At 38.4% G+C, this 16,917-nt stretch overlaps 1 protein-coding gene across 1 annotated transcript in view; it reads right to left on the bottom strand.

The window, feature by feature from the left end:
• Positions 1 to 16,917, bottom strand: part of PCDH15 (protocadherin related 15) — a 350,336-nt gene that overhangs the window by 166,758 nt on the left and 166,661 nt on the right. The window contains exon 11 of the mRNA XM_030453000.1: positions 6,403 to 6,609. Within this exon, the coding sequence (XP_030308860.1) occupies positions 6,403 to 6,609 (207 nt within the window). The remainder of the gene's footprint in view (positions 1 to 6,402; positions 6,610 to 16,917) is intronic.

Below are 16,917 nucleotides of genomic sequence, written 5' to 3'. Positions count from 1 at the left end.
TGTGTAGATGTTAGTGTTACATTATACTCCTGCCTTCCCACAAGGGCTTTCAGCTCTTGCTATATCAAAATGTCTTCTTCAATTTACTAAGATTACACCAAAAAAACATGATATTGTCAAGACTGAGCAGACAATGATATATATCCTGTACATGTTTCAGCATCCCCAAAGAGTTTCAGAGAGTATATATTTGGCTGTTAAATTCTCCAGGGTAGTCAGAAAAAACTCCCAAGAACATCAGAACTACTTGGGCTTCCTGACTGGTAGCACAGGCTTGTCTCCAAAATCCTCTAGTGATAACAAAGATAATTTCATGACACATCTTGGTTTTCCAACATTCTTCAAACAGATGATCAGCACTGAGAGGTCCACGGGAGAGAGTTATTTTATTGAAGAGAGATGTTTTCAGCATTTGTCTTCCTCATTTCTGGCTGAAAGTAGAAAATTTTTTCCACTCATGTCTTTCACTGAAAAATCTGAGATTCAGTGTCTTGGAGAGGTAAAGCAAGTGAGATTCTCAGTCCCACTGACAAGGGATTGGCAATCAGACTGTACTGATGGCACCGACCTCCTTGCTTTGCTCTAACTTTCGTGAGACGAGTTTGGAGGGCCTGGTAAGATGGCACTCCAGGTTCACAACAACCTTGTTGGAACAACCAACCCCAGCCATTCTATGCTTCTATGAATAGGCAAGGCAGACATAGCACCTGGAATAAATTTCCAGCATCTTTATCCCTAGATATCAGAAAACCACCCTGTAGGTCAGCTTCCTCAGATGTTTTTGTGATGGCTTGAGTTGTTGTTGACTTGGATAAACAGACACAAGGAGAAGAGCAAATCAAGCCTAATTGAGCAACTGAAAAACCAGGAGAGGTAAACCAGTCTAAAAATACCTTGCCCACAACACCCTATGAATAAGTTTTTTCTCTTTGAGTATTTTTTTCTTCAATGTGAGTTCATTTAAATAGTATTTAGTTGTAAAATTTAAAATAATAATAAAAAGGCTATTCACTATTTACACCATCTCCACTTGAGAGGAAAGATGACAAAAGACTAATGAGGGAACCATCAGTTCCACCAGGGTGGATGCTAAGCAGTCCTTTAACTCTGAATTCTTTCAGCCACCACCAAAACTTCTCCATTCCCTGCATAAAGCCGGGGCTGAGGCACAAGTGTGACTATAACAAAGTCAGGCATGAAAAAGCACTGCACTGAATGAAAAGCCAACAGATTAGTTTTAAAAAAATTATATTCTGTTCCTCATAGCAATGAGTCACTCTTAGGAGAGCAAGAAATAAATGTCAGCATCTTCAGCACTACCACTAATTAGCAACAGCATTTGTTTAAAATAGGGCAGATATACAGAAAACAAATTCCTTGAGGGCTCCAAGGAACTCAGAGAAGATCTTCCTAAGGTAGAAAACATTAGATATTCATGCTACACAGATAAAGGAAGAAATACAATGCTAGAGTAACAAGTCAATGTCAACATTTTTATTTTTCCTACTTAAGAAGATAGATTCAGGGAAAAAAATCCCTGTCCTTATAATCTTAAAGAAATAGAGTTGGTATTTTTGCTTTGCCTTTCTCTTTTGTTTGTTTTAATAATAATAATGGGCTGTTATGTTAGGGAAGAATAGTTCCTGAATTATTAACTTGTAATATGACTGTTAGAGTATCACAGAAGTACTATACAGGGATAGCAGTATTATAAGAACTCTCCCCTTGAGAGAATATCAGAAGCAAAACAAGTTCAAACAGTAACAGGGAAAGATGCAAGCAATCAGGCAAATGTTAGAGAGAAAACCACTTCAGTATCTAAAATGCTTTGGTACTCCAAAAAATTCCATCATTTTTACTTATCTGGATAATAAAACTGAAAATCCATACCCAGCATCTGCAGTTACATTTAAAAGCTATTTTATCCATTCTTTTCTCCAACAGCTTGGGTTGCTACTGAGACACCTTTATGTAAAATAAGAAAAAATTCTCTAAACTTTCCCCCAAGTTCTCTGGAAATGCAGATGTTAAGCAACCATATACTTTGTTTGGCTTCAACTCCACAGACAACAGAAACATAAACCAAGAAATGACCTGGTAGAAAAAGATCTGGAGAGGAACCTGCAGTAAGAGGTGACCTCCTTCTTGTTCCACTTCCCTGGCATGCAGCGCTGGGCTGTAGGTATTTGCAGAAGCATCAGGCTTACTGCACAGATGCTTTTCTAAATGCATGCTGAGACAAATTGAATGCTTTTCAGCACATGCTGGCACACCTTACAAACATGACATCAGTTTTGTTTTCTAAGGAGCAATGAGCAAATTACCTTACACCCTGTGTTTTTTTCATCAAGACACTGCATGTAGGATCAGTAAATGCCTTAGTAGTTGAGTAGTGAAGGATGGGTATGAATGCTGATCAGCTGCTTTCCATTTGGAACTGAAATCCTGAGATGAGAGAGATTCTACAGTCTGGGGCACACAAGGCAGTGAGGTGGCTACTGTGGAGCTGTTTCACCAGCCCTAGTCCTGAGGATAGAAGAAATTAGCAGTCTCCCATAGAAAGAAACAGTGAGGAAGCAAGTGGCTCTTGTCAGCCTTATGTAAACATCAATCAGGTCACACTGTTTAAATTCCTCATCTCAGCTTTGGTTTACTCAGGTCTTAAGGCACTCATGTGGCTTAATTTAATTTATACTCTATAAACAGACCACTTAATTATATCAGCACTTGGCAGTGCTGCTCTAGTTAAAGGTCTGTTTTCAAAGTCACATCTATAAATTAATTTTTGGAAGGCTTAGAGCAGGAATCTATTATAAATTTAAATCTTGTGGGAATTATGATGTTTTTTGTTTTTTTCTTAAGGTAAGTAAAGATGACCACTTTCTTCATCCATTTATCTGAGTTATTTTCATATGAAATATTATAGTATAACCTCAACTGATTTGTCAATTAGAAGACTGAATACGTTTTGCTCTTTGCTTTGGGGGGTTGGTGTTTGAAAATGAAGTCTTCATGCCAAATAATTTTCCAGCCTAGGACTCCCTGGTAGTTACTCATCGTGTAACACTGGAATAGTACACTTTTTCAATTAAAGAAAAAAAAAAATTACTGGTGTTGGAAGTGGCAAAGATAATGTGGGTGATAAGAAAGGAATGTGCTAACCAAGCACCTTGTTTACCAGAGGGATGGTGGAAAGCTACTGGAAAACAGAGAGGTTAGTGGAAGGTTCTTAGCAGCGGGCCCTGGGAAGAAGCTAGAGTATAAACATGGACCTTCAGTTTAATAAACTTAGTCTCAGTTTGGGAAACTTCTGAGTCTGTGAATTGTATGCCACACACTGGAAAATTTTTGTCTCCCTTGGTATCATGTGACTGAACTAGGTTTTCACTAACTTAACCAAATTCCTTTTATTCATTACTCAGTGACAATAAAAACAAGATGTAAACCAACCAAGTGTTAAGTTCATTAGGAAATACTTTCTGGGCCCTTGAATGGCAATTTCCTGTAGATATGAAATTTCAGTTTAATTGAACTGAGAACTGTTTGAACTGCTGCCTAAAGCAGCTTGTGTTCAAGAATGATGAAATGGTTTTTCATAGTCTTTGGGTGCAGATTATTCAAGTTATATTAGTGCTTTTAACTGAAGTATCTGCTGGAGATTGTTCAGAATTTTTCATTATTATTGACACAATTAAAACTACAAACTTTGGTGCCACACCTATGCTGAAAATCCTAGTGCAAACAAACACACCTATGTTATATGGACTGCCCTATCCAATATCCAGATTTGAGATAACTGCATGGGAACATGCTGGTGGACTAAAGAGAAGGCACAGCCATAAAATGTGGAGCCTCATGGTAACAACTGCTTGTTTCAAAGCACCACTCAAAACTTGAGGTGTTTAACTTGTACTGACAAAGCCAGTCACAGAAAGCACTTTTGATGGGGAACATAAATACCAGAATTACATTATGAACTTCCTGAAGTAGTTTATATTAAAGAAATAAAACTCTTTTATGCATCATAATATTTTGACATTAAATATTTGTAGTGCTTTGTGTTATATTTAGTATCTGGTAGTTACATGATTCATTCAAAGTGTTAGCCCAAATTCAGTATTTAACAGTTGAAAGTAATCTTAATTTTCAGTCTCATTTATCTAGTATGTACTTAGAACAAAGAACCTTGTATTATCAAATATGCTTTTGACATCTAGTGGGTAGAGCTGTGCAACTTCTGGGGAAAGGTTTATTATAACACTGTTAACTACAACCTGAAAAACCTCTGGAGGTTAACAAACTCAAGAGACTTTCTGTCATTCCTTCAGAGCATCATTATCACCTATTAGGAAATAAGACACTGTCCCAAAAGAACACCAGCATGGAAAACTGCCACAAAAATTTAAATGTCTAAACTAGGACACTGAACAATATTTAAATGAAACAGTTGCTTTAAATTATTTCAAGCACAACTGATTCCGCCTCTCTCTCCCCAGCCAGTGCTGTGTGACAGCTTCTACCTCTCTGGGTTTTGTATGCACATCACAATTTTCCTTGACCACTGGAGCTACAAAACCATAAGGGCAAACATCTCTGTCCCTGCAACATTGGGGGACTTGCAGATAAACACCAGCAGCACATTGTGGATTAACAGGGAGATTTTTGTACTCTTTTCAGTTGTCTCTTGTCCAAACTGGCAGGGAAGCAACCCAGGCAGGAAAGGTTCACAGCCAGCTCTCCATCTTGCCAAAACCCTATCCAGAGTTTCAGATCATCCCTATCTAATGCACAAGTCTGTCTGTTGCAGAGTTGCTTGGTTTTTCACTCTTCCACCCCTCAGATGACCAACAGCCTCTCCTTCTATGTATTTCTGTAAAGTTAATATGCAGTTACACATTATAAGGTGGGCACAAACCATGCCCAAAAATTCCAGCACTAATATTTTCATGAGGGTTCAGATAAAACAATAGAGAGCAATTTGCTAAAAACATCTAAGAATATCCCCATATTTTTTTATTTAATATACATAAGGATCACAGAACTAAAAGCAGCTGTCTGAGAAAACTGCTCAAATTAGTAGCTTAAAAAGGGCTGTGACCTGTGGACACTAACTCATGCAATTCGATATCTGTTGTGTTTGGGCATACATTACATTAATACATTTTATACAACACAACTAGCAAAGTATTGTAAGCACATGCACATACCCAGTGCCTGCACACCTTTCATATTCCTGTATTAAGAAAATCCCCACTCATTTGATCAAACAAGAAAACTCTTGTTTTTAACAAACACAATGCTGAGCACGAGTCCTTGCCAAGCAATACACCTCAGCAGCAATGCCTGCTGATGACTGCCACATAGACTTATTCCAGAGATTTTATCCAGCCCCTCAGAAAGCCACATCCAAGAGTCACTACCAGTGGCCTTCCAACCAATTTTTATGAATGCTTTTAAATTGACTGAGATGTTTTAATTGATAGGACAGAGATATTCTACATGAGTTTTGGCTAAAGCCATTATTTTATAAAAACAGCCTCTTAAGACAATAGATCAATATGATGCAGACAGTAATGGAGAAAGCATATTTTCAGTGACTGCAGCCTTCATGGTACTCAAAAATAATAAATCCGCCCATGTCAAAAGTGGCAAGAGATCAATGAGGGCAAAGAACAGATTGTTTACTGACTGTCAGGTTAAAAACTTTATTAAAAATATAAACATTAGTAGAAAGTCAATGCCTACAACTTAGCTTTCCTCACATATCAGGATTTAACAAGAGAACAGAAGAACAGAAACAAAAAACCCCAAAGGGGACAACTGGAGAGACAACAGTAATTAGAGGAAAAAGAAACATTATACGAAACCCCACATAACAGTAATAGCTTTGGTGAGATCAGAGGAAATGTCAGCCCTAGAGGCATGGCATTGTTACTGCTTGGTTACTATTCTTTTGAAAATGCTCATTTGTACTATGAGTAACGTTACTATCAAAACCCAAGCTGTGCACACAATAGGTTGAACTTTTAGCTTCCTGCCCTCCTATTTCTTCATGGTTTGTTCAAACCACTCCTTCCTTCCACTTGGAGCTTCTCTCTCCCATTTCCCACACCATAGCAGATTCATCTTTCTCACAAAGTATGAAAAAAAAATCCTTTTTTCCCCCCCTCTTTGCCCTAAGCATTCATTGTCTTGAGCCGGGCACAGTCTTGAGGACAGCTGGGCAAAATTCAGGTTAGTTTTCCAGTTTGGACACACTTTCAACTGTAACAATGACATCACAGTTTTTCTAATAATTGATCAAACCCAGTTTTGTCTCAAAAAATATGAAAAAAGAAAGAACCCTGAAAATAATAAAAATGTAAACACCAGTGCAACATTATAAAAGAACAAGAAACTTACCTCCTCCACATCATTGTCCAACACAATGATTTGTAGGGGAGAAGTCAGATTATGGTTATCAGAGATGGTTGTTCCCACTGGGGAGGACTCGAGGATGAAGCCTGCATATGTATCTCTTGTGAAGTAAGGCTTCTGATTGTTCTCATCCAGGATTTCAATATGCAGGTTGGCAAAGGCAGGAAGAGGGTGGCCGTTGTCTTGCTCAGCCTAAAAAAAACACTGAAGTTGTCAAAGGCTCTCAGTCAAGTAAAACTAGTGTCAGTTACTAACTGGTGTTGGATTATGCTTAACAACTGCAATCCAATTATAAAACAAAAGAGCTTTTTTTTTTGAGAGCAAAAAGAGCTTCAGTCACAATAACTTTTTAAGAAGCCACAATGAATCTCAGAGCTATACAGCACACATGCAAACATAGCTCCTTCAAAAATATCAGTATTGAGACTTTTGGAAAAATCTTCAAAGGGTCAAAGGAAACTGGAAACTGCTCATTTTACAACAGAACCTACATCCCCACAAGCAAGAGAGTTAAAACCCAAAGATGACGACAAAGATGTGGACATATGGTACTTGCTAGAGACTACTGGGAGAAAACTAGCTTTGGATATGACTATTTCTTCCTCTCCCCCAAATCCATCTTTCTAGTGTTTGATGAGTGGAATTCTAACTTTGGTTTTGCCTATTTTTGAATGTCAAGCAAAATTCTCTACTTCAGTTAATAACCCACACTTTTCAGTGGCAACATCTCACCTACAACAATTTACTTTCACCTTATTTATTCTTGTTTTCAAGCTTTCTAAACAGAAAAGCACTAACTGCCCATATTAAAATCTTATGGTTTTGTTTTTTTTTTTCTTTAAGTGCTACAACTAATCAAAGTAAATAAGGGAAGTGAAAGACAGGTAATTGTTCTTCAAACTATAAAGAGCAAACCACTTTTAATTATAGTCCTGCACATGTCCTTGTGGCAAGGAAATAGGAGGTTTCTGTAAGACAGACTCCTGTTCCTATGGCTGAAGTGCCAAAATCTGTGAGCGTGCAGACCCTGGACCTTTGAGAGAAATGCACTTATAGCGTTCTGCAGATGTGGGAAGTGTATTGTGCACTAAGCTTCTCAGGGGAAAAAATATTTCAGAAGAGAGGGCACAATACCTAAATTACTGTTTTTAACAGTACTTGTTGTTTGCAGAGATTTTCTTTTCATTCTGGTAGCTCCACCATTTCAAAACAGATAATTTCTCATTTTTCAAATCCAACATTTAAGAAGCCTTCTTCTAGAAACATACCCTTTCGATTTCATCAACTAGTTATGTTTGGCATTTTTTTAGTTTCTTTTTTTGATGTTGTTTGCTTGTTTGTATTTTTTGTCTGCAAAATACCAATTCTATACAAAGCTTTGCTTTGTTTACCAAACAGCAAATAGTATCTCGTTGTTGCTAAAAATCTTCAATTTCAAGTAAAAAGAAGTAAACATAAAAATCATTATTTTGTTCAAAGTAGGTGATTATACCTTTAGTAATTCACAAGGAACACATTCAATACACGCAGTTCCTAGGAAAAATGTATTTTCCTCTCTAAAGTACATCAGGCTTATTCCTGACCAAGAGATGGGCAACAGCAATAATGGCACTGATTTAAAGCAACCACCAATCTACTTGTTTGTATGTGGCTACTTTCTGACTCTTGATCTGGACAAGATCTGGCAAGAGTTTTTATGTAACAGGCACTAGTATCTGGAATTAGTAAGGCTCTTCCTAGGAGATTACGTTTTCCTACTGAGACAAAATATTCTTCTGGGTGGCCCCAACCGATTTTAGAGCCATTTGCATGAGCTGAGAAAGTCTGCATTCATGCTGGTCACTGTAAGAGGCTCACAGATAAAGGTTTTATTAGCATTTTGTTGGGTATCTTCTAATTGAATTGAATTTCATTCAACAGAGCAACACTCAGCCATTCCTGGTCCTGCTGAAATTAACAGCAAGGTATTTAAAAGCAATATAGTAGTAGCAGGCAATAGCATTGGAGACTGGATAAGTGACTCCCAAATGTTGAACACAATTTGTAGAAGTGAGATATTTTCTGTAGTTGATGTTCTACTGGATGAAGATTAGCTACATATGTAAAACCTCACATCACCAAAATTACTTGGAAGGACTATGGTAACTGACACAGTATGATAAAACTCAAAAGATGTCCTGATACAGAAAGGTTTTGCCTGTTAATACTCTAAAAGCATGAAAAAATGAGTAGCTGAAAAAAAGTCTGCTTTATGAGATGCAAATACATACAGATCTGATTCTATTTTCAGCAGACCTATGGCTGAGCATCACTAAATACTCTGTTCCCTTCAAAAGATAAGAGGCCTCTACACAATTGAAATTAGCAACTGCTGCAAGTTTCTTTATAACAGACCTGGAGGCTACAAACTTACCAATGCTATGAAAAGAGGTTAGGAAAAGAAAATGCAAAGGACAGAGGGTCCCAATATTCTTAGTTTGAACAGCTGCAGTAATGTCTTGCTTTAAAGCCTTAAATGATCTCAGACCCCATGCTCAGTTAAAAGAGGAAATACTCATCTATACACGGTGTTTACTACCTTGTCACCACAGTATCATAGTATCTTTCTGAAGGATAAGGCAGTGTTTTAAACCACATGCAGTCAAACACAAAGAAGGATGTGTGGTCTGAGGACTGGATTTGAAATGTTAGGCCCTGGAGACAAAAATTGCAATGAAAAGGATTCCTTTCTCTGTGGGCACTTTAACTCAAAAGTAACTGGGTTTTTCAGGAGCTTTCCTTTTTGTTGAGCAGGTGGGGTACACTAGTCAAAATAATTCCCTTTGGCCTGTCCATTTGAGAAGTGGGCAAAATTAAGCACTGAGCTTTCAGAAAGTCACAATTGCTTTTCAGCTGCTTGTTGCCAGCAACAAGTTTTTCTTGCAGCATCAGAACAAAAAAATTCACTCTTTCACTGTGAAAAACACATCCAGCTACCCTTTTTGCCACTTTCTTTCCAAACACACCTATATTTATGAAAAAAACAAGTTTTGGAAACCACCAATTAAAGACATCACAGAATCATTCTGGCTTGAAAAGACCTTTAAGATTGAGTTCAACAATTAACCCAGCTCTACCAAGTCCAGCACTAAGCTATTGCCTTCCCAGAACCACCACTGCATCCTGGATATTCAAATATGTTTGTGTGAAGCAAATAAATTTTTAAAAATGCTATCTGAAGAACATTTACAGTGTTATCTAAAAATGCACCTCTCCTGATGGCATTTCAGGAAAGCAAACAACAATATTCTTTTGCTATAGGAAGTAAATGGGGGGGGAAGTGTTTAAAACTGATGCATCCATTTAAGCATGCTATAAAAAGAATTACGGTAAACTGTACTGCCAAAATATATGAACCTAAAAAAAGACAGAAAGCTTCTAACAGGCTACTAGAACAAAGGCCAAAGAGGGAGACACTGCCCAGCTGAAATCCTTTGTGCATCCTGTAAGTCATCCTGTAATTTTTTTGGCCCAGTTACCTTTCTGCATGCAGCCCAGCAAGAACAATAAATGTTACAAGTTGTGTTGCTGTAACTGCTCTCAGGCTCACACTCATCTCCTTTCCAATGACCACCAAATGCTCTGTAACTTCCCCTGCCATGGATTACACCCTACGTTTTCAAGAGATATCACAATAACAGAACTGTCATGGTTGGAAAAGACCTCTAAGATCACTGCATCCAAATGTCGACACACCCTTCCCCCCTCCACCCCCAAGACCCCCACCACCATGCCCACTAGAGCATGTCCTGAGGTGCCTGATCTGTGTGGTTTTTTAAATACCTTCAGAGGTGGTGACTCCACCACCTCCCTGAGCAGCCCATTCCAGCACCTGGCCACTCTCTTACTAAATAAATTCTTTCTCATATCTAGTCTAAACTTCCCCTGGTGCAAATTCAGGCCATTTCCTCTAGTCCTATCAATATTTACTTGAGACAAGAGGCCAGCACCCACTTCCCTACAGCCTCCTTCCAGGTACTTAAAGAAAGCATTAAGGCCTCCTCTCATCTTCCCTTTCTCCAAAATTTACATTCCCAAACCCCTCTGCCTCTCCTCATAGGACTTGTTCTCCAGACCCTTCATCATCTTGGTTGCCTTTCTTTGAACTCACTCCAGTAGCTCAGTGTCTGTCATGTAGTGAGGGGCCCAGAACTGAACACAGTACCTGAGGTGTGGCCTCACCAGTTCTGAGTAGAGGGGCACAATATCTTCCCTTCTCCTGCTGGCCACACTGTTCTTGATAGAAGCTCTTGGGCTTCTTGGCCACCTGGGCACTCTGCTGGCTCATATTTAGCCAGCTATTGACCAAAAATCCCAGGTCCTTTTCTGCCTGGCAGCTTCCCAGCCTCTCTTCCCCAAACCCGTAGCATTCCCTGGGGTTGTTGTGACCAAACTGCAGAACTTAGCACTTGGCCTTGTTAAACGTCATACAATTGGCCTGGGCCCATCAATTCAACCTATCCAGATCCCTCTGCAGAACCTTCATACCCTAAGGCAGATCAGCATTCTCACCCATCTTGGTGTTGTCTGCAAACTCACTGAGGAAGCACTCAGTCCCCTCATCCACATCATTGGTTAAGATACTGAACAAGATCGGCCTCAAATCCAAGGCCTGGGAACACCACTGGTGACAGGCTGCAAATGGGTTGAACTCTGTTGACTACAACTCTCCAGGCCCAGCCATACAGCCGGCTTTTTATCCAGTAAAGAGCACACCTGCCTATGCCAGGAGCCACTGAGACTGGCTTGTTCAAATAGGACCTGCCTTTCATAAACCCACCCTAGCTTGGCTTGACCCTCTGATTGTCCTGCACCTGCCAGGTGAGCTCATTCAAGATGAACCTCTCTGTAATTTTTCTGGGAACCAAGGTCAGGCTGACAGGCCCATAGTTTCCCAGAACCTCCTTCTTGGCACTCCTTGTAGACTGGCAAGCCTCCAGTCATCTGGGACCTTCCCAGTTAACCAAGACTGTTGATAAATGATGGATAGGAGGCTTGGCAAGATCCTCTGCCAGCTTCCTCAATATTCTTGGGGAGTATAGTACAAGAAGTACAGAAAAGCCTCTGGCAAACATGTTTGATAGGTCACTGAAGGAGATTTAGTACTGGATAACTGCAAGCAGGTCACTTCAGATATTCTGTGTAATACAGTAACAAGGAAGGAGTCCAGGAACTTCAGATACTCAAGTTTAAACTTGACTTCAAGCTGGGAAGATGACAGAGACATTATACATTATATTTAACCCAATAATTATAAAAAGAAACAGTCAGCAAAGATACAGAACAGGAAGGTCAGGTGTGACAAAGTTGCTTCTTTTAAGTGCATAATAGAATTGAGAGATAAAGGTGAAACTAGGAACATAGTTTATCTAGATTTAGGGTATGCTTTAGGGTTTTATATCACACACTGGATTAATTTCAAGGTGAGAAGGTACAGGATATGAAAGAATTACTGATATGGATTAAAAATTGGCTTACGAACAAGAAACATAGATTATCTTTAGAAAATAGAAGGAATTTGACTTTACCATCAGTGAACCTTGTCATGTGGCAGTGAAAAGAAATTGGCATATAATGTGTCTAGACACTTGGCTAACAAAAAATCCCAAACCACACATTCTTTTCTTCATGTAGTGACAGGGACTTCAGTATCAATAAGGTTTATGATTCTGTAGTGCAGTGGAATACTTTTGAATATTTATTTGAGCTGTACAGTGTTTTGAGCTGCCCACCTTCCCAAATAATGAAACTCTTTTTTCTTAAGTTAAAGAAAATGACAACTATGAAGTCATTATGCCAAATTTTAAGTGACAAATGTTTAAGTTTTAAATACAAAAAATGTCTGTTTAGTGCATAAAGGAAATACAGCTATTTCTGTAAACAAAACTCAGAACAGAATATATGCACTTTGGTATTTTTGTTGCTCTGTAGGTGGTGACACACAATTTAGAATCAATCTTAATTCACAATCACTGGTTTTCCTGATACGTATCTGTGACAACGTTCTAAAAGCAAGGAAAACATTTACCATGCTGAGATGCTGCTAGAGTGGGAAAACATGCTTTTTTGAATATTCCTGTCATAACTCTGGAGAAAGAATGATATGAAGAAACGTTTTATTGATATCTAGGAGGAGGTTTTGTTTTCCCATGTTCTTTTTTTTCTCTCCTTATTCACCAAGATGAGACCTGTCTCTGCCCTCAGATTGTCAATTCTCCATCAGCTCTCAGCACTGCATTACACAGACAGAAAAAAGATTGCCTCAAAAAGAACAGAAACTTCCAGACTATTTGGACCAGGTATGTTTTTGTGACAGTGAAAAACCAAGAGAAGTAATTGAATACTGAGTTCACATAAGGGATAAACATTTGAAAAGCCAATTTAAAAAGCAATTATTGTACTTAATACTGACAAGAGATGCACAGCAGTTCAGCCAAACTAACAATTTTGAACATTTCATCATTGTCAAGAAGTGGACTGAGCAACTATTTAATGAAAATACATTTCTTCCATTCTTTTCTAATCTGTCACCACGAGTACAAAACCACTCTCATTTGTTCAGTTCATGTTACATTTTAAGGCAGAGCAATAACCTTGTTTCCCATCACAGCTCCTACATCTCATCTGTTGTTCAGGAACATTAGAGAAGATTATCTTCAGTTGCATTTCAAAAGAGAAAGACAAAACCAAAGCAATCCCAGAACAAGGGCAAAAGATTTTTGAAGAACCATATTTTAAATGAAGGTCTGTGTTTTATTTTCCACTTTGTACTCAGAGAAACTGGAGAGAAAACACCAATACTTAGGAAGATGAGATTTGTAACATATAGGTTACTTTCTAGAGTAAGAAGAGTAACCTCTGTGTCAATAGCAAATCACAGTGAAGTCTTCTCAAGGTTCTCAACTGCTGCAGTCCAGATGCAGTTTCTACTGCTAAGTCTTCATCATCTTAATCAAACTAAATAAATGGGGCATTAGACTTCTGCTAAGGGAGTTGGCCAATGTCATTGCAAAGCCCTTCTGTACTACATTTGAAAGGTTTGTGGCAATTAATAGAGGTTCCTGAGGTCTGGAGGAAAACTAGTGTCACTTCTGTCTTCAAAGAGGGCAAGAAGGAAGATCCAGGGATGCAGAGACAAGTCAGCCTCACCTCAGTCTTAGGGAAGCAAATCTGGAAGTGGGGGAGCATGATTCTGGAAACCATTTCCAAATATATGAAGGACAACGAGGAATTTTGGAGTCCTCAGTGTGGTTTTATGCAGGGTGACCACCCTGACAGCCTCTACAGTGAGATAAATGGCCTGGTGAAAATGGGGAGAGCAGTGGATATTATTTATCTTGGCAAAAAAACCAGGGGGATTGGATTGCAGAGTCTCCAGAGATGCCTGCCAATTTTGACAATTTTATGATATTCTAATAGCAATAATATTAAGCTTTTTAATTTCAGTATTTCAACCTAGTGCAGTGTTTGATAACCTACATTTTTTTAAAAAGTAATCATTTAGCCTAGCACTCTGCACCTGCTACTGGCTGGCAAAATATCTGTCTGCCTGTACTTCCAGTCTGAACAGAAAATGGTCTTTGTTCAACCAACAAGACCATAGAAAATATGGCATATTTGTGCTCTTCTTTCAGCTTCAAACTGTCCACAGTTCAGTCCTAAGCCTGTTGATGAAACTAACTCTTCTTTTCATGCAATGCAGGGAGCTTTCAACAGCATCAAAGCAACAACAGGAGAGATCAATAAAGTTCCCAACAGGAACAAAGAAATTAATTAACCTCCAGGACATAGAGTAGGAGAGCACCACTTTCTGTTATTTCTGCTAAGAGCCATATTAGTAATTAAGTGCACTTAATTATACTGCAACAGCTAATACATACCCTGGAAGCATCTTTCTAATGGAAAGCACCTCCACCAGAAAGGGAAAGCGGCCTTTCCAGCTCTTAGGCTTTTTTAAGATGGATAGAAGAAACACAAAAATTCATGCCATGCCTGTATAACATTATTTGTGTAAACAAATACATGCACCAGTGGATGGCATTTGATATCTGTAGCCAAACTTCACACACAGTCTTCCTTCATTCACATGGAACTTGGTCTGGCTGATACTCAGTCTCTACATGCATCATCCAAGTGAGTCCTTATCCAAACCTCCTGTTTCTGGCCACAGCCTATATAATGCCAATGCCAATTCAGCAGGGGTAGCCTTCTACATATAGGAAATCACATCCTGTTCAAAGATTCAAGCCTGGAGAGTAACTAGAGTAGATATTGCTATTGGAAAGTTAAACATTGTTTCTTGCAGAATGGGGCCCCAAACTAACTTTCTCATAATACTGAAATTTCAAAGTCTGTTCAATTCTGACAACACAGTTCTGACCTTCTGTTACCACCAAAACAACATGGAAATGCAATCCCACAATAGAATTGTTTCTGTGGTATTATCTGTCACAAGGTTAACACCAGCCTGACTGAATCACTCTCTGGAGAGAACAGGTTGTTGAGGTAGGTAAATAAGATACAGAAAATATTCTGTAAGGATATACTTCAAGATATTCTGCACAGCTGAGGCACTGTGTTTAAGCACACTTGTGTTACCACCACTGCTAGGAAGGAACCAAATGAAACAAGCAGCCTGAAATAAGGCAGTTTTTTTTGTAATAGTCTATTCCCTAAGAGCCATAAAACTCTCAGATCCAAGGAAAAACTGTTAATAAGTCAGGCTACAAATGTTATTTGAATCTGGGAGACTTATTCTCCCCCCCCCCCAACTTTTTTTTTTTTTCTTTTTAACAGTAAATAAATAATCTAATTTAGTTATATTGGCATATCAAGTTGACATGAATCCTTCCCAATTTCCCAATAGCACAAATAAAACCAAATACAACAGAGAGGGTATTCAGAGTTAACCATACAGATTGTATGAAAACCTACTCTAAAAACTGTAAGTTTCATTTCCCCCTTACACAGGATTCCACCTGAGATTTACAAAACTTTTCTCTACTTTTTTCCACCTTTTATTATAACATTCAAAGTATTTTTAGTCATCGATAGAAGTATTCCTATGCCATTAAAGATGGGAAATCAATTCTTGAACGAGAAATAGAATTCCTAGCCTGATTTTGAATCTGACATGCAGGCATTTCTTTACACAGGAGAAAATTTGAGGTTTTGATTGATCTAAGTAAATAACACAGCCTTGAGAGTGAAGTGAATAAAGTGAATAATTTATTAACTACAAAATGCTTCTGGTCATTTTTTTCTCTTGCAGATCCTATAGGTTTTAGCACAATCCTTAATGAATGTGATTCTTGATTCTTCCTTGCTTAGTGGATACTAACCCAGTACAAGATTGATGGGATGGAGAACCACAGCTGACTTCTCACACATCAACTGGTTAACAGCTACTGCTAAGAAAACACTTTCTCTACCTCCTTTACTTTATATTACTATTCACAGTTTTATTAGGACCAGCTTAGGTGTTGAAAGCGTTGACATAAGAGTAATCATAGTAAAGAAAACTGCTATTTGCTTATTTAGAGGAGGGTCACTTTTTGATTTATAAGACCTTGAAATAATCTGGGAAGTCATCATTTCTTTAAGTATTTTATAAAGCACAACCTCTTTATTATTTGATAGTGCAATTTCTTCCCCAAATCTCCTTATACACATTCTTTGGGCTAGACCGACAGCCCTTGTGGTAGTGTAGCTCCTTAGCCTACTCAAAAAGCCACACATGTCCCTGTGAAATAAATTAGTACTCAGCATGAGTAGGTTTATCAAAATTAGGTCTCCTACAGGTGTGGTAAATTCCTCTGTAGTGTAGCATTTCCACTCATTAGTTTTTCATTGGCTGTGTAAGCACATGCAACCTTCAGTAATCCATCCACTTCACAAATTGGTTTTAGCAGAACTGTAAGGTTAGATTTTATCTGTTTGATATATAACCAATGTTCATTAGAAAAGGATCAAAGTGCACCAATTGGACTAATTTTCCTATTGCTTTCATGACAGACATCCTTCAAAACTACATAAACCCTCACTGACACTTTTTAGAGGTAATAACAAGAACATAGTCTCCTGTCTATAGTGCAGTAGTTATGTTTTTCCAGAAAGGTGATCAAAGCTGCTGCTGACATTTTCTTGAAGCAGCTCTGTACTCCTCTACAAGCAAAGTGTTATCAGAGGTGAAGTTAATCTATGCAGGACTGCACAAATTACACGCTTTCCTGTTACAAGTCATTGTCCTTCAGGAGAGAGAAAGTTCCTACAGTGAAAATGATAAGGAAATGCAGTTTTAATAGGTTTATTACCTTACTGAGAATCTCAGGAGAGGTTTCAGCAAAGCTGCAGATCAAAGATGTAATTATTTATTAGCCTTTGAGGTTGCTGGAAGTGTGTTCCTTCTGTATCTTTGGTTTGATTTCTCTAGCAACTACTTTCTGTGAAGCAGAAAGGCAA

Source organism: Calypte anna, chromosome 6 (assembly GCF_003957555.1).
Source record: "Calypte anna isolate BGI_N300 chromosome 6, bCalAnn1_v1.p, whole genome shotgun sequence".
NCBI classification, from domain to species: domain Eukaryota; kingdom Metazoa; phylum Chordata; class Aves; order Apodiformes; family Trochilidae; genus Calypte; species Calypte anna.
Note: the sequence above shows the minus strand (reverse complement) of the source record. Positions and strands in the feature narration are given on the sequence as shown.